The sequence below is a fragment of the Geotrypetes seraphini genome, chromosome 8 (assembly GCF_902459505.1).
Source record: "Geotrypetes seraphini chromosome 8, aGeoSer1.1, whole genome shotgun sequence".
NCBI classification, from domain to species: Eukaryota; Metazoa; Chordata; class Amphibia; order Gymnophiona; family Dermophiidae; genus Geotrypetes; species Geotrypetes seraphini.
This window is the reverse complement of record NC_047091.1, coordinates 84400258-84425150: the sequence shown is the minus strand read 5'-3', so window position 1 is coordinate 84425150 and position 24893 is coordinate 84400258. Positions and strand designations below refer to the sequence as shown.

The following is a 24893-nucleotide window of genomic DNA, read 5'->3' as shown; positions in this document are numbered from 1 at the left end:
ATATGATCTCTTTGTGAAGTTTTTCATGAAAGCAAACAGAACATGATACACATCCTCATGCAGTTGCAGAGAGTCAGCTTCTAACCTCTCAATATCAAAGTTGCAAATACCAGGGACTCAAAGTTGGGATGTAGAAGGGACCTCTCATTCTGAGTGATGACAGTTGGATAGCATTCCAGTCTCCATAGGTCTCTAAAAGTTAACTCCAGAAGTAAAGGGAACAAGATCAATACTCCCTCTAAGGAGAGGCAAGGTGTGTGCCAATTTTCTTTTTCATGTAAGCAACAAGTTCAAAAGCCAACAACAGTATTAGCAATGTATTTCTCAAAAGTCGAGTCAGTATTTTTGTGAGTGACCATGTAATGACCATGCAAAATCTATGAGTGATTGCTCATGTGCTCTGCTTAGAGGGAACAGAGAACTAGATATACATCGAACAATAAGGGGCAATGTGAATTACAGTTCCCTAGTCCTGCTCAAGTTTCAGCAGAGTTTTCATAATGAGAGGCACTAGAGGATATACATACAGAAATTTCTTCCTCAATTGACGAAAAGGACATCTGAGGCTAGTCTGTTGTGATATTCTAGTCTGGAACAGTATAGGGCAAGAGTGAGCAACTCCGGTCCTCGAGGGCCGGAATCCAGTCGGGTTTTCAGGATTTCCCCAATGAATATGCATGAGATCTATTTGCATGCACTGCTTTCAATGCATATTCATTGGGGAAATCCTGAAAACCAGACTGGATTCCAGCTCTTGAGGACTGGAGTTGCCCACCCCTGGTATAGAGGAACCTTTTTGTCTAGGTGAGTGGTGAAGAGATCTATTTATGGAGTGCCCCACTTTCAAAAGATCTATTGGAAATGCTCATACTGAGAGATCTGCTCCATCTCTCAGCCAGAAAGTTGTATTTCCCTGCCATTACCTGGCTCTCAGAACCATTTCATTGCTGGTTTCCAATGCCACAATCTGATTGATTCCTGACATAGGAGGTATGACTCTGTGCTTCCCTGTTTGTCAACATAATACTCCATTTGAATGAGGATAATTTGGTGGATTAGCTGATCTCTGAACACTTTTAGAGCATTCCAAATGACCCATACTGCCAAGAGATTGATGTGATGCTGAATCTCTTGGGGTGACCATTGACCCTGGATGCATTTATTGTCAATGTCTTATTGGTGGTGGTGGAGGGGGGGTATAATAGAATGGTAGTTCAATGGTCAAATTGGCTCAAATTGACCACCAAGATAGCAATGTTACTTACCGTAACAGTTGTTATCCAGGGACAGCAGGCAGCTATTCTCACTAGTGGGTGATGTCATCAGACAGAGCCCCGGTACGGACGTCTCACAAGCACGTGTTGCTTGTAGAAACTTAAAAGTTTCTAGATGCCCGCACCGCGCATGCGCCGGTGCCTTCCCGCCCGGAGGTCCGGGCGTGTCTCCTCAGTTCAGGTAGCTAGCCTGAGAAGCCAACCCAGGGGAGGTGGGTGGGACGTGAGAATAGCTGCCTGCTGTCCCTGGATAACAACTGTTACGGTAAGTAACATTGCTTTATCCCAGGACAAGCAGGCAGGTATTCTCACTAGTGGGTGACCTCCAAGCTAACCTCAGCGGGATGGAGGGGGAGTTGGCGACTTAAGAGAATAAATTTTTCAATACTGTTTGGCCAAACTGTCCATCCCGTCTGGAGAGAGTATCCAGACAATAATGTGAGGTGAATGTGTGAACCGAGGACCAGGTGGCAGCCTTACAAATTTCCTCGATTGGTGTTGATCTGAGGAATGCTACTGAGGCTGCCATTGCTCTGACCTTATGGGCTGTGACCTTACAAGGAAGTGATAATCCAGCCTGGGCATAGCAGAAAGAGATACAAGCCGCCATCCAATTAGAGATGGTGCGCTTTGATACGGGTCTTCCCAACTTATTAGGGTCGAAGGAGACAAAAAGTTGAGGAGTGGTTCTGTGTGGCTTGGTGCGATCCAGGTAGAAAGCCAGCGCACGTTTACAGTCTAGAGTGTGAAGGGCCGATTCTCCGTGGTGAGAATGGGGCTTAGGGAAGAATACTGGAAGTACAATGGATTGGTTGAGATGAAATTCTGAGACCACCTTAGGCAGGAATTTCGGGTGAGTGCGGAGGACCACCTTGTCATGATGGAATACTGTGAATGGTGGATCCGCCATCAGTGCCTGGAGTTCGCTGACTCTGCGAGCGGACGTAAGGGCTACCAGGAAAAGCACTTTCCAGGTGAGATACTTAAGAGGGGCCCTGTTGAGTGGTTCAAACGGGGGCTTCATGAGACGGGAAAGGACTACATTGAGGTCCCAAACTACTGGGGGTGGTTTGAGAGGAGGGTTAACATGGAAGAGTCCTTTCATAAATCTGGCGACCACCGGATGGGCCGAGAGGGGTTTCCCTTGTAGGGGCTGGTGGAACGCCGCAATAGCGCTCAGGTGGACTCGTATAGATGTAGACTTGAGCCCGGATTGAGATAGGTGTAGGAGGTAGTCCAGCACGGAGGATAAGGAAGCTCGCTGAGGTTCCTTTGATTTAGAAACACACCATGAGGAGAATCTAGTCCATTTCTGGGAGTAGCATTGTCGAGTGGCGGGCTTCCTGGAAGCTTCCAAGACCTCCCTCACTTCTTGAGAGAAGTGGTGAGGGGTTACGTTGAGAGGAACCAAGCTGTCAGGTGGAGAGACTGCAGGTTGGGATGAAGCAGTGATCCTTGATGTTGAGTAAGTAGTGAAGGAAACACTGGAAGTGGTACTGGTTCCCTGCTGCTGAGTTGAAGTAGGAGGGAGAACCAAGGTTGTCTGGGCCACCGAGGAGCTATTAGGATCATGGTGGCCTGTTCGAGTTTCAGCTTGACCAGAGTCTTCTGGATCAGCGGGAATGGTGGGAACGCATATAGAAATCGTTTCCCCCAGTTCAGTAGAAAAGCATCTGCCTCGAGGCAATGAGGGGTGTAGATCCTGGAGCAAAACTGAGGCAGTTTGGAGTTGTGGGGAGCCGCAAAGAGGTCTATCTGAGGCGTCCCCCATTGTGTGAAGATTTGGTGAAGGGGGCTGGAATGGAGAGTCCATTCGTGCGGTTGTAGTAGACGACTCAGTTTGTCTGCTAAGACGTTGTTCTCCCCCTGAATGTAGACTGCTCTGAGGAAGGCGTTGTGGCGCACCGCCCAGTCCCAGACTCGTAGAGCTTCCTGGCAAAGGAGGGCCGAGCCCGTGCCTCCTTGCTTGTTGATATAATACATGGCGGCCTGATTGTCTGTGCGAATGAGGATTACCATGTCGTGAAGTAGGTGTTGGAAAGCTTGGAGCGCATTGAAGATGGCTCTGAGTTCCAGTAGATTGATTTGGTGTAGTCTTTCCGCACTGGTCCAGAATCCTTGGGTGCGGAGACCATCCAGGTGGGCCCCCCATGCATAATTCGACGAATCGGTTGTGAGAACTTTCTGATGGGGGGGAGAGTGCATCAGCAAACCTCTGGATAGATTCGAAGAGGTCATCCACCAAAGTAGAGACTGCCGAAGAGCAGGTGTGACTAAGATGTGTTTGGATAGTGGATCGGACGTCTGATTCCACTGTGATGCCAGGGTCCACTGGGGGATCCTGAGATGGAGTCTGGCAAAGGGTGTCACATGTACTGTGGAGGCCATATGGCCCAGGAGCACCATCAGTTGTCTCGCCGGTAGGGTTTGGCGAGTAGACACCGACTGGCAGAGATGAAGAAGAGACTCCATGCGTTGCAGAGGCAGGAATGCTCGGAGTCGGGTGGTGTCCAGGACCGCTCCGATGAAGGGGAGGGACTGGGTGGGTTGTAGATGAGACTTGGAAAAGTTGATCTCGAAGCCCAAATTCTGGAGGAAGTAGGTTGTAGCCAAGGCCGCCGAAGTGACCTCTGGGGCTGACGGGGCCTTGATGAGCCAGTCGTCGAGGTATGGGAACACCTGTAGACCCCTGTCCCGGAGTGCCGCGGCCACTACCACCAGGCACTTTGTGAAGACTCTGGGGGACGAAGATAGGCCGAATGGTAGCACTCGATATTGTAGGTGCAGATTTCCCACCCGAAATCTGAGGAACTTTCGGGAGGCCGGGTGAATGGGGATGTGAGTGTAGGCCTCCTTGAGATCCAGGGAGCATAACCAGTCGTTCTGCTCGAGGAGGGGGTATAGAGAAGCCAAAGTCAACATGCGAAACTTCTCTTTGACCAGAAACTTGTTGAGGGCCCGAAGGTCTAAAATGGGTCGCAGGTCGCCCGTTTTCTTCGGGACGAGGAAGTACCGGGAGTAAAACCCTCGGTTCAATTGGTCTGACGGGACCGGCTCGACGGCCCGAAGCTGAAGTAAGGTTTGGACTTCCTGAAGAAGAAGGGCGGTCTGCGTCGAGCTTGAAGGATACTCTCTTGGAGGGTGGTCCGGGGGGACCCGATGGAATTGAAGGGAGTATCCTTCTCTTATGATGGTAAGGACCCATAGGTCCGTGGTTATGGCCTCCCATCGATGGTAAAAAAGATGGAGGCGGCCCCCTATGGGAGAGGCTGAGTGCAGAACGGTGTCGGTTATGCTCCCGGGAGGGGAGTCAAAAGGGCTGGGGAGCCTTAGGTGCAGCCGGTGGCTGAGGTTTTTGTTGAGACTTCTGGGGAGGTTGTCTCTTCGCAGGTTGTCTCGCAGCAGGCGTTTGTCTGGGCATGTAACGCCGCTGGTAAATCAGGGGTGGCCTGGAAGGTCGAGACTGTTGAGGTTTGGGTTTGGGCCGCAGGATGGATTGAAAAGATTTTTCATGATCCGACAGCTTCTTGGTAACAGTTTCGATAGACTCATCGAACAGGTCAGCTCCAGCACATGGTACGTTGGCGAGTCTGTCCTGGAGGTTGGGATCCATATCGATTGTACGGAGCCATGCCAGGCGACGCATGGCTACCGCGCTTGCGGCAGCACGTGCCGAGAGTTCGAATGCATCGAAGGAGGATTGCATCAGCTGGAGGCGTAATTGGGAGAGGGAGGCTACCACTTCCTCGAACTCGAATCGAGCTTGGTTGTCTATGAACGGAGTGAACTTGCGGAGCACCGGCAAGAAGAACTCCAGATAGGAAGAGAAAAAGAAATTGTAGTTCAGCACCCGTGACGCCATCATGGAGTTTTGATAGAATTTTCTACCAAATTTGTCCATCGTTCTCCCCTCTCGGCCCGGCGGTACAGAGGCGTAGACCTGGGAGGGATGAGAGCGTTTAAGAGAGGACTCGACCAGTAGGGATTGGTGGGAGAGTTGAGGGCCCTCAAACCCTTTATGGTGCACGATGCGGTATCGAGCATCGAGTTTGCTGGGAATCGCCGGTATGGAGTACGGTGTTTCGAAACACTGCATGAAGGTCTGATCCAGCAATTTATGCAGGGGGAGCCGAAGCGACTCCGTTGGAGGGTTAGGTAAATGCATGGTGTCCAGATACTCTTTGGAGTATCGGGAGCCCGTGTCAAGGGTCACATCCAGATCATCCGCCATTTGTCGGAGGAATGATGAGAAGGACAATTGATCCGCCAGCGTCGGTCTGTGGGACGGGCTGGAGGAGGAGGAGGCCTCCAGGTCCATGGACATCGGGGAGTGGCAAGGAGAATCGGGCACCGGTGTCTCCTCGTACTCCGGGCCCCCCGGAGGGGACACCTCTGATGAGGAGTATCCCCTACGTTGCAGTTTTTTCTGCGGTGACACCTCCGAATGGCGTGAAGAGTGCCAGGATGAGTGTCTTGATCGGTGCCCGTCTCGGTGGCGGGACGGGGATCGGGATCGTCTGTGCATAGCATGGTCTCCCGAGGCCCCCAAGTGGTGGATAGGGCTGGAAGCGGTGGATCGCAACTGGGGTTGCGATGCGGATTCTTGCGATGCTACCCAAGTCTGGTAAGGAGTACGGAAGAACTCTTCCTGACTATGCCCAGGGCTTTGAGTATCGATCGAAGGTCTGGTCCCATGTTGGCGCGGAGGCGTAATGGGTTCTAATGGCGGCATATCGGTAAGCGAGGCTTGCCGCGTGGGCATCGCCGCCCTCCCCCGTTCGTCCTCGTCGGTTTTCGAGGTCGAACGGCGTGGAGGAGGGGGAGGGGGCGGACCGCCCCTTTGGACCGGTACCGGGAGGTCACCCTGTATGGCAGCGATGAGCCCGGGTCCGATGGTCTGCATGAGCTCAACGAATTGAGCTTCCAGCACGGACCGTAGCGAAGCCGATAAGGAGGGATCCGCACCGAAAGGGGGTCCTCCTGCACGGTCATCGCGCTCCTTCGAGGCCGAGTGCTTCTGCTTAGTAGCTTTCGGCACTTTGATGACCACTGGTGGCACTGTGGAAGGAAGAGGTACCTGAACCGAGGAGACCGGGGCAGGCACCGACGTCGAGCTCGTGGCTGGTGTCGGGATGAACGATGCCGGTTTCACCACACTCGATGCAGGAGGGGTCGATACCGGTTTCGCCCGAACCGGGGAGGTATCAGATGAAGTGGAGGCTGAGGGATCCTTAGCTGCGTCCATCTTGAACATCGATTCCCACAATAGGCAACGCCGCTTGAATGAGCGTGCCGTAAGGGTAGAGCAAGGCCTGCACGATTTCGGAATGTGGTCAGGGCCCAAACACTGCAAACAGCGCCGGTGAGGGTCCGTGAGTGAAATCGCGCGTTGGCACTTGCTGCACTTTTTAAACCCGGTGATTGGCCGGGACATAGGCCGGAAAATCTCCGCCGCGAGGTCGAAGCCAGTGGGCCTGAGCCACGTGGCCGGCCCGTTCGACCCGCCGGAGGAAATAATCTTCTTTTTTTTTTTTTTTTTTACTGAAAAAGAAAAGTACTGTTAACTGTAATTAAAAGAAAGCGAAAACGCGGACAAGGAAGGCAAATTTAACTGAATTCAGCTAGCGCATGATGAAGTTGAACTTCTCAGCTCCGCGGAAAGAAAAGAACTGAGGAGACACGCCCGGACCTCCGGGCGGGAAGGCACCGGCGCATGCGCGGTGCGGGCATCTAGAAACTTTTAAGTTTCTACAAGCAACACGTGCTTGTGAGACGTCCGTACCGGGGCTCTGTCTGATGACATCACCCACTAGTGAGAATACCTGCCTGCTTGTCCTGGGATAAAGATATTTCTCAAGAGAAGGAGTGACAATGATACCATTCACTAGGTTCCTTGTGGCTTAGGGCCAGCGAGAAGACAGAATTCACTCGGTTGGCCTTAAGTGGAGGCAGCCGTGGGTGATTTGCACACTTGAGGCCATGTTGCCTAACAATCTCAACCTGCTGGCTCTGTCATCTCTGTGGAAGTTTCAGGTCTAATTTGTGTTCAGCAGGACTCCAATGAATTCTAACTGTTGCAGTGGAAGGAAATGGATTTTGGAACATTTTATTTATTTATTCTATTTTCTATACTGTTCTCCCAAGGGAGCTCAGAATGGTTTACATGAATTTATTCAGATACTCAAGCACAACCTCAGGGTGCTGAGGCTGTAGCTTATACCAAACCCTTTCTAGAAAATGCATCAAGGAGGAACTCGGCAGAAGACAGGCCCTGGAACAGGCCTTTGAAGATTTTTCTTAGTGGCATGGCTGAGACTCCTGAAGGTAAAATAGGCACTTGGTGAGAGGAGAACTGGGGAGGAAGGCATAGAGATGTCAACCCATTGGGGGGGGGTGACTGAAGCTGGAAGGAATGGAGAGAGGAGTTGGACCCATGTGGGGTGGGGTGGCTGGAGCTGGAGGGAAGAGAGAGAGAGGTGCTGGACCTATATGGGGAGGGTTGGAGGGAAAGGAGAGAGATGCTGGACCTACAGGGAGGAGGAGAGAAAAGGGAAGGGAAAGAGAGATGCTGAGCAAAGGGGATGAAGGAAGAGGAAGTGAAATACTGAACACAGCGAAGGGAAGGAGGAAAGAGAGAGGGCAAGACACACATTGTTGTAACAGATTAAGAGAGGGGAGAAGCTGGACACAGGGAGATATATGAAATAAGGGGAAATGGTGGGCATGGATGGAAGCACAGAGAAAGGGTCACAAGAGTAATGCTGCATGTGGTGGAAAATGGGCACAGAGAGCCTATTTATTTAATTTATCTAGCTTTAAAATAGAGGTTTTCTATGACCAAAGATGTGTTTCTCTATGGCAACTGTATACTTGTCATAGAAGTTTCCTGGGTGTATTCCTGGGAAACCCTGAGGTCTTTTCTCTGTAGTAATCTGGAAACTTACCTTACAGAAGTCTCTGGGGTTTAGGTTTACTATAAGAATATTTTTTGGTGGATACAGATAGCCTATGACAGACATGGAAGGTTATATGAAAACAGAGGAAAGATGGCTAGACATGGCGAATAAGAACCCAGAAGGGAGATGCTGGACTTGGTGGGGTGACACAGACGGAGAGGATGGGGACATAGAATGGTGTTAATAATGAAGGCAGGGAGATGGATACAGGGGAAATACTAGAAAGTGAAGTACAGGAGGCAGAGAAGGGAGATGCTGAACATGGAGAAAAATACATAGAAATGGAAGATGGATGGGTGAGCTTGGAGACAGAAGAAATGTCAAATGGGCAGGAGACCCTGGCGAGTGAATTAGGAAAAGACAGAAAGAAAAAGAAACCAGAGTCTGAGACCAATATGACTTTAAAAATAAAGTGACCAGACAACAAAAGATAGGGGAAAAAAATTTTTATGATTGGAATATATCAGATTTGAAATGTGTATCCTGCAAGAGCTGGAGTTAAATATAGCTGAGGACTACAAAGCCCACTAACTAGCAGGAATCCTGCAGGGGGTCCCTGCAGGATAAGGCTTGCAATTCAGAGACACGCTTCACAGAAGTAATGGCATCCAGGAGCACTGTGTCTTCACAGTCAGATCCATGAGGGAGGCATCATAAATGGAAACCATGAGAGCCCCTCCAGAACGATGTTATGGTTCCAGGATGGAACAGAGCTGTCGAACTGGAGGCCGCAGCCTCAGAGCCCCCTTAAAGAATCTAATAATATCCAGATGCGAAGAAAGAGAACATCTGGCATCTTCCAACCTGTAACAGGAAACTCCCACAACAGGGACCTTCAGGGAAGAAACTGTCAGCCTCATATCCAGACCTTCTTGAAGAAACAAAAACATGATGGCAGATAAAGGCCAAATGGCCCATCCAGTCTGTCCATCCACAATAACCATTATTTCTTCCTCTCTCTAAAAGATCTCATGTGCCTATCCCATGCGTTCTTCAATTCAGACAGTCTCTCCACCACTTCTACTTCCCTTTCTGTAAAAAAGTATTTCTTTAGATTACTCATGAGCCTATCATCTCTTAACTTCATCCTATGCCCTCTCATTCCAGAGCTTCCTTTCAAATGAAAGAGACTTGACTCATGCGCATTTACGCCACATAGGTATTTAAATGTCTCTACGATATCTCCCCTCTCCCACCTTTCCTCCAAAGTATACATATTAAGATATTTAAGTCTGTCCCCATATGCCTTATGATGAAGACCACACACCACTTTAGTAGCCTTCCTATGGAACGACTCCATCCTTTTCATAACTTTTTGAAGGTGTGGTCTCCAGAAATGTACACAATATTCTAAATGAGGTCCTACCAGAGTCTTATACAGAGGCATCAATACCTCTTTTATCCTACTGGCCATATCTCTTCCTATGCACCCTAGCATCCTTCCAGTTTTCGCTATCACCTTTTCAACCTATTTGGCACCTTAAGATCATCACATACAATTAAAACCCTTGTTCCGCTCTTCTGTCATGCACATAAGTTCTTCACCCCCTAAACTATACCGTTCCTTTGGGATTTTGCAGCCTAAATGCATGACCTTGCATTTCTTAGCATTAAATTTTAGCTGCCAAATTTCAGACCATTATTCAAGCTTTGCTAAGTCTTTCTTCATGTTATTCACACCATCCAATGTGTCTACTCTATTGCAGATTTTGGTATCATCCGCAAAGAGGCAAATCTTACCTGACGGCCCTTCAGCAATATCACTTATAAAAATGTTAAAAATAACAGGCCCAAGAACAGAACCTTGAGGAACGCCACTGGTAACATCCCTTTCCTCAGAGCAATCTTCATTAACCAGCTGACCCGAAGCCGTGGCACGGTCCAGCTGCTCCTTGTGGCACCAATGTTGGAATGTATCCCATGCCTTGGCTTACGTCGCAGATGTGGCAGGCTTCTTGGCTTTCAGAAGGGTGCGCACTACCAAATCTGAGTAGCTCTTCCAGCTAAAAACTGAGTTGCAAGAGCCATGCTGTGAGACCAAAGCACTCCAGATCTTGCAGGATGATTGGACCTTGAGAGAGGAGTCCCTGGAGTGGCTGAAGTCTCAGAGAGGAACGGATCTGAAGTAGAGAGTTGCGCGGGGACAGAAATCCCACCCGTCCCCGCCAAAGTCCCACCGTCCCCACCCGTCCCCGTGAGGACTCCCACCCATCCCCACCCGTCCCCGCAAGGAATCCCTCAGTCCCCACCCGTCCCCGCGAGGAATCCCCTACGTCCCCGCCTGTCCCTATAAACTACAGAAATAGTTATTTCATTTAATTATGCTACTGAATTAAAGGCTCTGGTAGAAACCCATTTAAAAATAAGCAAAAAGACTTTATTAATTTGGAAATATTAATTGGGAAGAATACATACTTTGTAAACGGGTTTCTACCAGAGCCTCTAATGTTTATAAATTTTTATCAACACAACTAATATACTACTTTATCCTTAAGCAAAAAAAAAAAAAAAAAAGAATTTTTTTCCTACCTTTATTGCCTGGTTTCTGCTTTCTTCATGTTCTCATTCAATTCCTTCCATCCACTGCCTCTCTTCTCTCTGTGTCTTCCATTTGCTCTGTTACTGTGCCTCTCCCTTTCTCCCCCCCCCTCCCAAATTGGTCTGGCACTCATCTTTTTCCCTCCGCTCCCCCCATAGTCTGGAACCTCTGTCTTCTTCCCTGCCAGCGTCTTCTTCCCATTCCCTCTTCCCCATTTCCTTTCAGTGTCCTTCTCCCCCACCATCTTCCCCATGTCCTGTCAGGCAGCATCCTTCTCCCCCCTCTGTCTTCCCCATGTCCTTTCAGCGGCCTTCTCCACCCCTGTTTTCCCCATGTCCTTTCAGTGGCATTCTCCACCCATTTGTCTTCCCCAGTGCTTTCAGGGTCCTTCCCCCCCCTCCTCCCGTTTACCCCATGTCCTTTCAGCGTTCTTTTCCACCCCTTTGTCTTCCCCAGTGCTTTCAGCGGCCTTCTCCCCCCTTAAGTGTCTTTTCTTCTCCACTCCACCTTTCCTCCCTCCCTGCCTCCACCTTTGTGGCGCTTTTGCACCCGACCGACAACAGAACAGGCCCGGTCGGACAAATCTCCCTGTCCTGTAGCCGCGAATCTAAATTACCTTCTTACAGCAGCTGGAGTAGTGAAGCTGCTGTAAGAGGTAATTTAGATTTGCGGCTACAGGGCAGGGAGATTTATCGGCCGGCCTGTTGTCGGTCGATCGGGGGACCTGACCGGCTGTGCACATTCTCCGGGGCGGATCGCCCCCTCCCCCCTCTTTCGTACGCCATTGCCTTCTCTCTACCTGCCCTGCCGCACACAGCCAACCGGAAGTCTTCCTGATGTCAGCGCTGACGTCGGAGGAAGGGAGGGCTTTGCTTAAGCCCTCCCTCCGACGTCAGCGCTGACATCGGGAAGATTTCCGTTCGGCTGTTTGCTGCGACAGGGCAGGTAAGGAGAAGGAGACTACCCTCGCGGCTCGAGTGCACTGCAATCCAACCCCGCGACCCTCGGAGGCGTCCCCACGGGATCCCCGCGACCCTAGGGGGCGTCCCCACGGGATCCCCGTGACCCAAAGGGGGAACCCGCGGGTCCCGCGGGATTCCCGTCATCCCCGTTCCCGTGCAGCTCTCTAATCTGATGACACAGCAGATCCGCATACCATGGGAATCAGGGCTAGTCTGGAGCCACTAGGATAACTCATCCTCAATGCCTGGTCACTTGCCTCAGGACTCTTCCCACCATAAGGCCAGGGACGGAACACGTACAAGAGTTTATCCACTGGCCAAGGATGAACCAGTGCATCGGTCCAAGCACTTCCTTGCTCGTATCTGCGGCTGAAGAAATGCACTGCCTTCTTGTTTCTCTCTGCCGTTATGAGGTCAAACATTGAGTTGCCCCAACATTTGACAATGGACTGAAATACCTGAGGCAATAGACCACTTCCCCGGGTCCAGAGTCCATCTGCTGAGAAAGTCTGCCTGCACATTTTGCACTCCAGCAACGTGAGCCGCAGTAATGGCTAGAAGATGAGCTTCCACTCAACAGAAGAGAGCTTATGCTTACTTCTGGATGCCGACAACTCCTGGTGCCCACCTGCTTGTTGACGTAAGCCACCACTGTTGCACTGTCAGAAAACATCCTGACCGCCTTGTTCAACAACTAGAGCTGAAACCGAATCAGTGCTAATCTGATGGCTCGTATCTCCAGCTTGTTATGGCGTTTCGATGGGGACTATCACCACTGGGCTAGGCGATTCTCGCAATGCACTCCCCAGCCCAGTAGTCTGGCATCTGTTGTCAGAATAGTCCAGGAGTCAATCTATAGTGGTATTCCTGAATTCTCCAACTGAGGACAAAGTTACCATGCCGTGCTACAGCAGGCCACTGACGTCCAGAGCAAGCAAACATGCAGAGGATTCCTCTGTGGAGACCAACAAGAAAGAAGGCAGTGCTGCAGGGGGAATACATGCAATCTCGCGCAAGGAATCACTTCTATCATGGCTGCCATCGATCCCAGGAATTGAAAATAATTCCAAGTTGATGAAGACTGTTGTGCCAGAAAAGCTGAGATTTGGTTCCCAAGTTTCATTTCAGTCTGTGTGCCTCTGGAAAAAACAACTGGCCTACCTCCGTGCTGAATCGGTCACCCAGGTTCTCCAGGGACTGAATAGGCTGCAGCTGACTTTTTCAAGTTGACATTCCATCTTAGACTCTTAAGGATCGCCAAGAGAGTCTGTACCGCTCTCTTCGCTTCCTCCCGCAAGGAAGCTCTGATGAGCTAATCATCCAAGTATGGGTAAACAAGCCAACCCAGTTTGTGGAAGTGAGCCATTACCTTGGTGAAGGTCTACGGAGCCGTAGCAAGAGCCATGAATTGAAAATGTTGTTCCATGACACGAAAGTGAAGGAAGCACCTGTGATCCGGGAACATCAGGATATGGAGATATGCCTCCATCAAGTCCAGTGCCGCCAGGAACTCTCCTGGCTGCACCGAGGCAATGACCAACTGAAGAGTTTCCATAGCAAAATGAGGCACCATGAGAGTCGCATTTGCTTATTTGAGGTCCAGAGTCAGCCTCTTGAGCCTTTTATTGGGGACAAATATGGAGTATTTGCCAGAGTCCGAATCTGCGCCTGGAACCCTTTTCATTGCCTGAATGTCCAGAAACACCCTTTTGATCGCCTGAATGTCCAGAAACATCTGCAGGGTCATCTGGATCTGGGCTGTTTTTATCCAGCCTGCCCGCCAGCAAGTCCACAAACCAGGCAGAAAGGGAACGGGCAAACTCCAACTTGCAGCCATCCTTGATGACAATTGCCTTCCATGCTTCCAGAAAGTCCCGCAGTCTGCCTCCGATCCTGCATGGAGAGGCTGAAGACTTGGCATCATTGCGACTTCTTGGGCTGCCCACCAGGATGGGAAGCGGAGCTCTGGAATTTTCTATTCCCGGAGAATCTGTCATGGGCTCTGAAAGGATCTCTGGGACGAGGACCCAGAAAAGAAAAGGCATGACCTGTATGGCCAAAAAAAGATCCACGGGCTTGTCCTTTAGAAGTCCTAGGCCTGCTGTCCGGAAGTGACTTTGATGGTGGTCCTATACGTTAGCCATGAGATCAGCCAACCCCTGGTAAAACAACATATTGCCCCTGAACGGAAGCTTGCTGAGAGGCCTTGGACATGGAATCCCCAGACCAATGTCTGATCCATAAAATTTTGCGAGCAGATACAGAATAAGCCAAAACCTTGCCTACTACTCTCAGCAGTGCATTAGCCACATAGTCCCACCAGCATCAGCTGGGAAGGAGGATCAGAAGGCACACATCCTGGAACACGCAATTTAAAACGGCACGCTTGAGTCACAAAGGAGGCTGCCACTGCAGCCCTCACCACCAGAGATAAGGCCTCAAACTGCCTTTTGAGCAACATGTCTAGCCTGCGATCCTGTTGATCCTTAAGCACCCCTCCAGAGTCCACTTTAGGTATAGCAAACATCTGCCAGAACTCCTGGTCCATAGGATATAATATGGACATAACTTTCACCTTCCCATGGGAACCCTCGGAGTTTTCCCAGTGCTCAGAAATCAGAACTTTCATACCCGGATGTCATGGAAAGGCAGTAGGCTGCAAGCATATCCTGCTGAGCAAAGAACATTGTGTAATAGGTTGAGGAGGATCAATTTTGAGTTCTTTCAGAGACTCAATGAGAAGATATGTCAGTGCAATAGACTTGAACAGCCTGCATAAATAGAAACATGATGGCAGATAAATGCCAAATGGCCCAAAAAGTATGCCCATCCGCAGTAACCATTATCTCTTTCTCTCTCCGAGAGATCCCACGTGCCTATCCCAGGCCCTCTTGAATTCAGACAGTGTCTCCGTTTCCACCACCTCTTCCGGGAGACTGTTCCACGCCTCTACCACCCTTCCCAAAAAAAGCATTTCCTCAGATTACTCTGGAGCCTATCATCTCTTAACTTCATCCAAGGCCCCTCTCATTGCAGAGTTTCCTTTCAAATGAAAGAGGCTCGATTCATGCACATTTATATTACTTAGGTATTTAAACCTCTCTATCATATCTCCCTTCTCCCGTCTTTCCTCCAAAGGATACATATTGAGATCTTTAAGTCTGTCCCCATATTCCTTATGATGAAGACCATGCACAATTTTAATAGCCTTCCTCTGGACAGACTCCATCCTTATTATACCTTTTTGAAGATGTGGCCTCCAGAATTGTACACAATATTCCAAATGAGGTCTCATCAGAGTCTTATACAAAGGCATTGATACCTCCTTTTTCCTACTGGCCATAGCTCTCCCTATGCAACCTTGCATCCTTCTAGCTTTCACCATCACCTTTTCAACCTGTTTGGCCACCTTAAGATCATCACATATAATCACACCGAAGTCCCGCTCTTCCGTCGTGCACATAAGTTCTTCAACCCTAAACTGTACCGTTCCCTCTGGCTTTTGCAGCCCAAATGCATGACCTTGCATTTCTTAGCATTAAATTTTAGCTGCCAAATTTCAGACCATTCTTCAAGCTTCGCAAGGTCTTTCTTCATGCTATTCACACCATCCAGCGTGTCTACTCTATTGCAGATTTTGTTATCATCTGCAAAGAGGCAAATCTTACCCGACAAAACCCTTCAGCAATATCATTTATAAAAATATTAAAAAGAACAGGCCCAAGAGCAGAACCTTGAGGCACACCACTAGTAACATCCCTTTCCTCAGAGCGATCTCCATTGATCACTACCCTCTGTCACCTTCCACTCAACCAATTCCTCACCCAGCCCATCACTTTGGGACTCATCCCAAGGGCACTTATTTATTAGACATCTGTGTGGAACACTGTCAAAAGCTTTGCTAAAATCTAAATACACCACATCTAGCGCACATCCTCTATCAAATTCTCTGGTCACCCAGTCAAATAAATTGATCAGATTTGTCTGACAAGACTTACCTCTAGTGAATCCATGTTGCCTCCGGACCTGTAATCCACAGGATTCCAGAAACTTGACCATTCTCTTTATAAAAGTGTTTCCATTAATTTGCTTACCACAGAAGTCAAACTTACCGGCCTGTAATTCCCTACTTCTTCCTTATTTCCACTTTTGTGGAGAGGGACCACATCCGCCCTTCTCCAGTCCTTGTCCTGGTCCATAGCAGCAATCAGACCCTGATCCACTTCGCCCAGTGTTGCATCGTCTCTGACCAAAGCTTCACTCTGCAAAAGAGGATAAGTGTCCAGATCATAATCTTCAGTGACCCCATCCGACCAACTGTCAAGAGTCAAGGGGAGGACACAGGCCTCTCTGGTGGAGCAGATGCCAAAGCCTGGGGAGGCTGCGCAGAAGTTCACTCTAGCTTATTCAGAAGGCGCACTAACACCTCCGACATAGGCTTGCCACAGCAAGTTCACAAAGTCAGGTGTAAAGGATATAGAGGACCAAGATGATCAAAGTTGCTGCTGCAGGCTCACTGTAGAAGAAATAACTGACTGGGGACAGCAGAGAGCAGGGAGGAGGAGGAGGTACTGAAAACAGTGATCAGTGTCTCATGCAATGGACTTGCGGGAGTAGATAGAAGACCCTTGGTATAGCATACCATTCCTGCTGCACTGCAAATGTGAATATATGCTGTCCTGCTTGTCCTCAGAGAAGGTAAGAAATTCATAATCAGGCAAGATCAATATGGATTTGCTCCATAAAGTTCAATGGTACTCCCCATTCTTCTCTCTCCAGCAACATCTACAGCACTGCTCCCAAGACACCTCACTTCTCTTCCTAATATTGTCCACTGTAGATGTAGCACAGGGCCATACTGCAGAAAGTACATGTTGCTTACCTGACTGTGAGAAAGCCTTTGGCTGTGGTGCTTGTAACACTGCAGGACGTAGCACGCTCCGCTGCTGTTCTTTTGGTTTCTGGCAGGGAAGACCTAACAAAATATATACCCAAGACAATTTTATTTATTTGCAGAATTATAGCTAGTCAACTTTATTACCAGTAGGGGACTGTTTCTGAAGTCTTGTAATATATATATATTTTTTAATTATTATTATTATTTTTTAAATGTATTTATTTAAACAAATTACAGGCCTTTAAAAACTGTCCCCTAATGGGAATAAGGCTGACTAGCTACTCCTCAGAGAACTATAAGGTTGAAGCATACAGATTAGTGATGCTTGAGTATAGTCTAAAGATATAATTTAGACAAGTGCACATAAGAAAGCATGAGACACCATCACCACAGACCAACAGGTTATAATTCCTGAGTCAGCACCTGCAGATAGCAGGTGGCCAGATTATCATCTATGAAGGTCAGAGGAACTCACCATTACTAGTCTCACTATCACTAGCAGTTTATTCCAAAACTCAAATGTAAGAAAGAGAGGAGCACAGAAAGGAAGTGGGTGCTGAATTAAGTAGGGGGATCTTGTGTACTTATCTATTCAGAAGAGTAGGAAACCCAAAGAGAATAAAAAATAAAATCCTATAAGCAGTTAAAGTATTATAATACATCCTTAATTGTGTAAACAGAATAACAAACAGACTGGATGGGCAAACTGGTCTTGATCTGCTATCATTTATCATTTTATTATATAGATATAGAAGTTACTGCACTTAGTTATCTGTAGTCATATTTACCATATATACTTGAATGTAAGTCAAGACCCTCATTTTTCCCCCCAAAAGGAGAGAGGCGGCCCAGGTGAACAGGAGAGGCGGCCCAGGTGAATGCAGAGGTGGAGAAAAAACAACGGGACCTGCGGTGCTTATACGCAAATGCAAGAAGCCTCATGGCCAAGATGGGTGAACTAGAGGTCGTGGCCAAGGGGGAAGACCTAGATATAATTGGAATTACAGAAACATGGTGGACAGAGCAGAATCAATGGGATGTGGCGCTACCGGGGTACAAGCTCTACAGGAGAGACAGGACCCACAAGAAGGGGGGAGGCATAGCACTATATATAAAAGACTCTATCTACTCGGTCGGGATGGATATGGCAACGAAGGCAGAAGGGCTGGAATCGCTATGGGTCAAATTGCCGGGAAACAAGGGTGCAGACATAAAACTGGGGCTGTATTATCGCCCACCTGGTGCGCCGGAAGGAGTCGGACACGACTTGGAAGCTGAACTGAGACAGGAGTGCAGGACTGGAAGTGTAACAGTGATGGGGGACTTCAACTACCCGGGGATAGACTGGAGTACGGGTCACTCCAACTGCACTAGGGAAACAGGATTTGTAGAAGCTGTGAGGGACTGCTTTATGGAGCAACTGATCAGGGAACCGACGCGGGGGAGTGCTACTCTTGACCTCATCCTGAACGGATTAGGAGGGCCTGCAAGAGGGGTAGAAGTGGGAGGACCACTAGGCAACAGTGACCACAATGCGATCAGATTCACTTTAGAAAGGGGGACACCCATAGTAAGGAGGACCGCAACAACTGCGCTCAACTTCAAGAAAGGGAACTATGTTGCTATGAGGGAAATGGTGGGGAGGAAGCTCAGAAACATCTTTAGGATGGAGACTGTGGAAAGCGCCTGGACCCTATTCAGGGACACCCTGCAGGAAGCACAAAAAAAGTACGTCCCCAGTTTCAGGAAAGGCTGCAAGAACAAGCGGTCAAAGGACCCGATTTGGATCTCAGCAGAAGTAAAGAGGGCAATAAACGACAAAAAAGTATCCTTCCGGAGATGGAAAAAGGATCCAACGGAGGAAAATCACCAGGCGCACAGGAAATGCCAAAAAGAATGCCACCGAGAGGTTAGAAAAGCAAAAGGGAAATACGAAGAGGGGCTGGCCAGGGAGGGGAAAAACTTCAAGGCATTCTTCAGTTACGTAAAGGGGAAACGACCAGCGAGAGAGGAGGTGGGGCCGTTGGACGATGGGGATAGGAGGGGAGTGATTAAAGAGGATAAAGAGGTAGCTGAGAGGCTGAACACGTTCTTCTCGTCGGTTTTCACGAGAGAAGACACATCTAATATACCGGACTCAGAGGAGCTCATGAGTGGGGAACAGGCTGAGAAATTGGAGCACATAGAGGTAAGTAAGGAGGATGTCCTCAAACAGATAGACAGGTTAAAATGCGGCAAATCACCGGGTCCGGACGGGATCCACCCGAGGGTTCTGAAGGAGCTAAGACAAGAAATAGCAGGCACAATCCAGCATGTTTGTAACCTATCCTTGAAAACTGGAGAGGTACCAGAGGACTGGAAATTGGCGAATGTCACACCTATCTTCAAAAAGGGATCGAGGGGTGACCCCGGGAACTACAGGCCGGTGAGCCTGACTTCAATTATAGGGAAGATGGTGGAAGCTATGATAAAGGACGGCATTTGCGAGCACATTAAGAGAAATGGCCTACTGAGAACAAGCCAGCACGGATTCTGTAAGGGAAGGTCATGCTTAACGAACCTTCTGTACTTCTTTGAGGGAATAAGCAGTCGGGTGGACAATGGGGAACCCATCGACATCATTTACCTCGATTTTCAAAAGGCTTTCGACAAGGTGCCACATGAAAGGCTGCTTAGGAAGCTGTGGAACCACGGGGTGGGAGGGGATGTGCACCGATGGATAGAGCACTGGTTGTCGGGTAGACTGCAGAGGGTCGGAGTGAAGGGCCAATATTCTGACTGGCGGGGAGTCACGAGCGGTGTGCCGCAGGGATCGGTGCTGGGGCCGTTACTCTTCAACATATTTATCAATGACCTGGAAAAGGAGGCAAAGTGCGAGGTTATAAAATTTGCAGACGATACCAAACTGTGCGGCAGAGTTAGCTCCAGGGAGGAGTGTGAGGACCTGCAAAGGGACCTAGACAAGCTGGAAGACTGGGCGAACAAATGGCAAATGCGCTTTAACGTGGAAAAATGCAAGGTCATGCATATAGGGAAAAAAAACCCGTTGTTCAACTACAAATTGGGGGGGGCATTGTTGGGAGAAAGCAGTCTTGAGAGAGACTTGGGAGTGCTGGTGGATGCATCACTGAAGCCATCTGCACAGTGCGCAGCGGCCTCAAAAAAAGCCAACAGGATGCTGGGCATCATAAAAAGGGGCATAACAACCAGGACGAGGGAAGTCATCTTGCCACTGTATCGAGCGATGGTGCGTCCGCATCTGGAATATTGCGTTCAATATTGGTCGCCGTACCTCAAGAAGGACATGGCGGTACTCGAGAGAGTCCAAAGGAGAGCAACGAAACTGGTAAGAGGGCTGGAACACTGCCCATATGCCGAGAGGTTGGATAGGCTGGGGCTCTTCTCTCTGGAAAAAAGGAGGCTCAGGGGTGATATGATAGAGACCTTCAAGATCATGAGGGGCATAGAGAGGGTGGATAGGGACAGATTCTTCAGGCTGAAGGGGACAACAGGTACGAGGGGGCATTCGGAGAAACTGAAGGGAGATAGGTTCAAAACGAATGCAAGGAAGTTTTTTTTCACCCAAAGGGTCGTGGACACTTGGAATGCGCTACCGGAGGACGTGATTGGGCAGAGTACGGTACATGGATTCAAACAGAGACTGGACGGATTCCTGAGGGATAAAGGGATCGTGGGATACTGAGAAAGCTAACCAGAAAATAAGTATAGAAACCCGACCAGGTCGTGCATGTGCAAGACCGGAGGGCTAGGACTTTGATGGGAAGATAGGACTCAATAGGAAACCAAGGTGGCATGGGGGCCCCTTCTGGTGATTTGGACAGGTCGTGACCTGTCTGGGCCGCCGCGGGAGCGGACTGCTGGGCAAGATGGACCTATGGTCTGACCCGGCGGAGGCACTGCTTATGTTCTTATGTTCTTAATGGTTGACTCAAATATAAGTCGGGCAGCTTAATATTCAAGTGCCCTGCCAGGCTCTGTACCCAGAGCCCCCTCCCTCTCCTGTCAGGCTCTGTACCCAGCCCCCTACCTACCAGGCACTGCACGCAGCCCCCTTCCCTCCCTCCATCCATCCCAGGCTCGCCACCCTGTCCTCCCTCGCCCTGTCCATCGTACCCTCCTCTGCCGCTGGAATCCCTGGTGATCCAAAGGTGTAGTGGGCAGGAGCGAGTTTTCTGCGCTCCTGTCCCGCTACTAACCTGGTCGCTCGCTCGCTCATTGCCCAAAAATCCCAGTTATATTCGAGTATATACGGTATATTTAAAAATATGTGCCTCTAAACTGGGTGTCTGAAGTGAAGTATAAAATACAGTTAAAAATACAACAATATTTCAAACCAAGAAGTGGTACCATCAAATCTCATTGCAAAAGCCTAATGCACACACACAAATAAACAACACATACAATAGTCAGGCAATTCAATTTATTACAAATTTTTATATTGCAAAGTCATTTCTCCTGTTCCCACTGCTGTGGTCCCCAACTACCAATATACTCTCAAACATTCTTCAGGAGTCAAAAATTTGTAAGTACCAGGCATTTAAAAGTTTGCAGAAACTCAGATATTCCCTTTGAAAATTTGATTTTCTTGTTTTTAAAATTCTGCAGGGTTGGTGATAGAAAAAGGTGGCTCTGTGGCAAGCAACTAAGAGCTTAGCGTCAGATAATATATATATTTACTTAAATCTGTAATAGCTACATTATGGAGCTTTTACATTTCCAAAATATTTTACCTAAGCAGAGAAGTAGAGACAAAAAATATTAATCACATAACATCTTACTAAAATCCATCCTCCTATTTAACTTGCGAAAAATAGTTCCAATAATGCTACTGCTTTATGAGTTAAATGATAGAATTTGTTCCCCTTCCTCCAAACACTCACCTGCACTTGGGGCTTGACCATGGATAAGTGTTGGAGGCTTGAGCCGGAATACGCTGCTCTTTTCCTCTAAAAACAGAAATAATTATCCCTACAGAGACCACAGACACAAACAGATATCACAGACACAAATATGGGGTAAGCCACTGCTTGCTCTGGATCGGTAGCATGGAATATTGCTATTCATTGGGTTTTGGCCAGGTACTAGTGACCTGGATCGGCCACCGTGAGAACGGGCTACTGGGCTTGATGGACTATTGGTCTGACCCAGTGAGGCTATTCTTATGTTCTTATGCACATAGTACAAGAACTACCAGCAGATGTAGCAACAAAAGACTCGCACACTTTTTCTGCAAATAATTATTAGAAAAACATTTCAAGTATCTTTACACTGAATGCTAAAAATCCATGGTTGCTTCCTAATAATGACCAACACATAATAAAGTGTTAACCGTATTGCAAAAGTGTCACCCCTAATACTTGCAATGTTTTACACATCAGGAGCTTCCTCAAAAGGACAGTCAGAGCTGCATGCTCAGCAGCAGCCTTAATGTGGAGTAAGGAGAAATTAGGTTCTTACCTGCTAATTTTCTTCCTTTTAGTCCCTCCAGACCGGCACAGAAACTGATGGGTTATAACACACCTCTACCAGCAGATAGAGACTGGGACACTAACTTTTGGCTGTAGTATAAGTGGGTTGTACAGTGCCAAATACAATCAGTCTGATGAACAGCTAAGAAAAACTAACAACTATGAACTATAAAAAGCAACAGCACTCCCAGAAGGAAAACAGCAACCAATGTAGAGAAATACTGTTGGATATTGATTAGAAAAAGAGCCTTCAAAAACATCCCCACAGCTCACCAGATGAAACAAACACTGCTGTTCTTATAATATCCCCCAACAAACCCAACTAAAAGACATCGCAGAAAAAACTGTACTCTTCATGCAAAAACACCGAATAAACGCGACAGGGCGAGATCTGTGCCGGTTTGGAGGGCCTAAAAGAAAGAAAATGAGCAAATAAGAACCTAATTTCTCCTTCTTTATCATCCCTCCAGACAGGCAGAGACACTGATAAGACGTACCAAATCAGTACCCTTGAAGGGCTACCACAAAAACACACTAACCGAACACCGCGTCCCGACACACCTGAACAACCACAAGGTAGTGTCGCACAAAAGAATGGAGTGAAGACCAAACCGCAGCTTTACCTGATATTCACCAGAGGCACAAAAGAAGACTCAGCCCCAAAAAGCCACCTGTCCCCAAGTGGAATGATCCTTGAGAAAATCCGGAAAAGGCTTCTTTTGGAGAAGGTACGCCAAAGCGATAGCCTCCTTGATCCAACGCACAATAGTAGCCTTGGAAGCACCGTCCCCCTTATGAGGACTGGTTAACAGGACGAAAAGATGATCTGACTGACAGAACTCCTGGGTCCACTGAATATAAGTATGAAGGACCTTACGGACATCCAATCTGTGCAACTGTCTCTGCTCCCTAGAGCCCTCCCGACTACCCAAGACCAAAAGGACCATGGACTGGTTGACATGAAAAGGCAAAACCACCTTCGGTAGAAAAGAGGGAACCGTCAGCAGCATTAGCCGCTCTCTAGAGAACTCCAGAAAGGGAGGCCTAGATGAAAAGGTCTGCAATTTGGAAATATGTCTCGCGAAAGTAATGGTCACCAGGAACACCATCTTAAGAGTAAGGTCCTTCAATGTGCAGGAACCCACAGGCTCGAAAGGAGGACGAACAAGCATGGAGAGCACTAGATTAAGATCCTAGACAGGAGCCGAAGGCCGCACTGGAGGCAGGAACAATTTTGCCGCTCTCAAGAAACGAATCACATCCAGAGATGAGGTAAAACGCCGACCATGCAACAAACCGCAAGCTTAATCTGGAGGGAGGACCAGGCCAGGCCCCTGTCCAGGCAATCCTGCAAGAACTCAAAGATGTGAGGCAAAGAAGCACAAAAAGGAACCACATCATGCGCGGAACACCACTCCTCAAAAAAGACACCAAACTCGCACATAGGCCCGAGAGATGGAAAATTTCCAAAAATCCAAAAGGATGGAGATCATCTTATCTGAATAACCTTTCTTACTAAGGGGTTCCTTTCAAGAGCCAAGCTGCAAGACAAAAGGGACCCGGATCGAACATTGGAATGGACCAAATCAGAAAGTAGGGCAAGGGGGAGCAATGGAAGAGGATCTGCCACGAGAAGACAAACCGTATCTGGCGAAGGACGTAAGAAGACTTGAGGCGGTCCAGAGGAGGGCGACGAAAATGATAGGAGGCTTGCGCCAGAAGACGTATGAGGAGAGACTGGAAGCCCTGAATATGTATACACTAGAGGAAAGGAGAGACAGGGGAGATATGATTCAGACATTCAAATACTTGAAGGGTATTAACGTAGAACAAAATCTTTTTCAAAGAAAGGAAAATGGTAAAAACAGAGGACATAATTTGAGGTTGAGGGGTGGTAGATTCAAAGGCAATGTTAGGAAATTCTACTTTACGGAGAGAGTGGTGGATGCCTGGAATGCGCTCCCGAGAGAGGTGGTGGAGATTAAAACTGTGACTGAGTTCATAGAAGCGTGGGATGAACACAAAGGATCTAGAATCAGAAAATAAGATTAAATATTGAACTAAGGCCAGTACTGGGCAGACTTGCACGGTCTATGTCTGTATATGGCCGTTTGGTGGAGGATCGGCTGGGGAGGGCTTCAATGGCTGGGAGGGTGTAGATGGGCTAGAGTAAGTCTTAACAGAGATTTCGGCAGTTGGAACCCAAGCACAGTACAGGGTAAAGCTTTGGATTCTTGCCCAGAAATAGCTAAGAAGAAAAAATTTAAAAATTTAAATTGAATCAGGTTGGGCAGACTGGATGGACCATTCGAGTCTTTATCTGCCGTTATCTACTATGTTACTATGTAGATGTGTGTACTACGTGTGCCTGGGCCAATCCGGAGCCACCAGCATCACACGGCCAGCGTGTCGAGCAATGTGAAGAAAGAATCTGCCCACCATCGGCCACAGGGGAAAAACATACAGGAGGCCAGCAATCAGCCAAGGCTGCACCATAGCTGCCAGATCCTCGGCCTGGTAATCTCGGCACCAACTGAAGAACCAGGACACTTTGGCATTGACACTCGTGGCCATCAGGTCCATGAAAGGCCTGCACAATCAACTCAAAGGCTGCGGGACCGAGACACCACTCGCCAAGATCCAGCACATGACGACCAAGGAAGTCCGCCTGGATGTTCTCCACTCCCACAATGTGGAAAGCCGAGATGTCCAGAAGATGAGCCTCTGCCTAATCCATAAGCACAGATGCCTCCTGCGGCACCAGACGACTCTTGGT

General features: G+C 48.5%; 1 protein-coding gene across 4 annotated transcripts in view; it reads right to left on the bottom strand.

The window, feature by feature from the left end:
- Positions 1–24893, bottom strand: part of RANBP3 (RAN binding protein 3) — a 413886-nt gene that overhangs the window by 246390 nt on the left and 142603 nt on the right. For all 4 annotated transcript variants that reach the window (XM_033955562.1, XM_033955564.1, XM_033955563.1 and 1 more), the window contains 2 exons: positions 21530–21595; positions 16614–16706 (listed from right to left, as the gene is read on the bottom strand). In XM_033955562.1, the coding sequence (XP_033811453.1) occupies positions 16614–16706; positions 21530–21595 (159 nt within the window). The remainder of the gene's footprint in view (positions 1–16613; positions 16707–21529; positions 21596–24893) is intronic.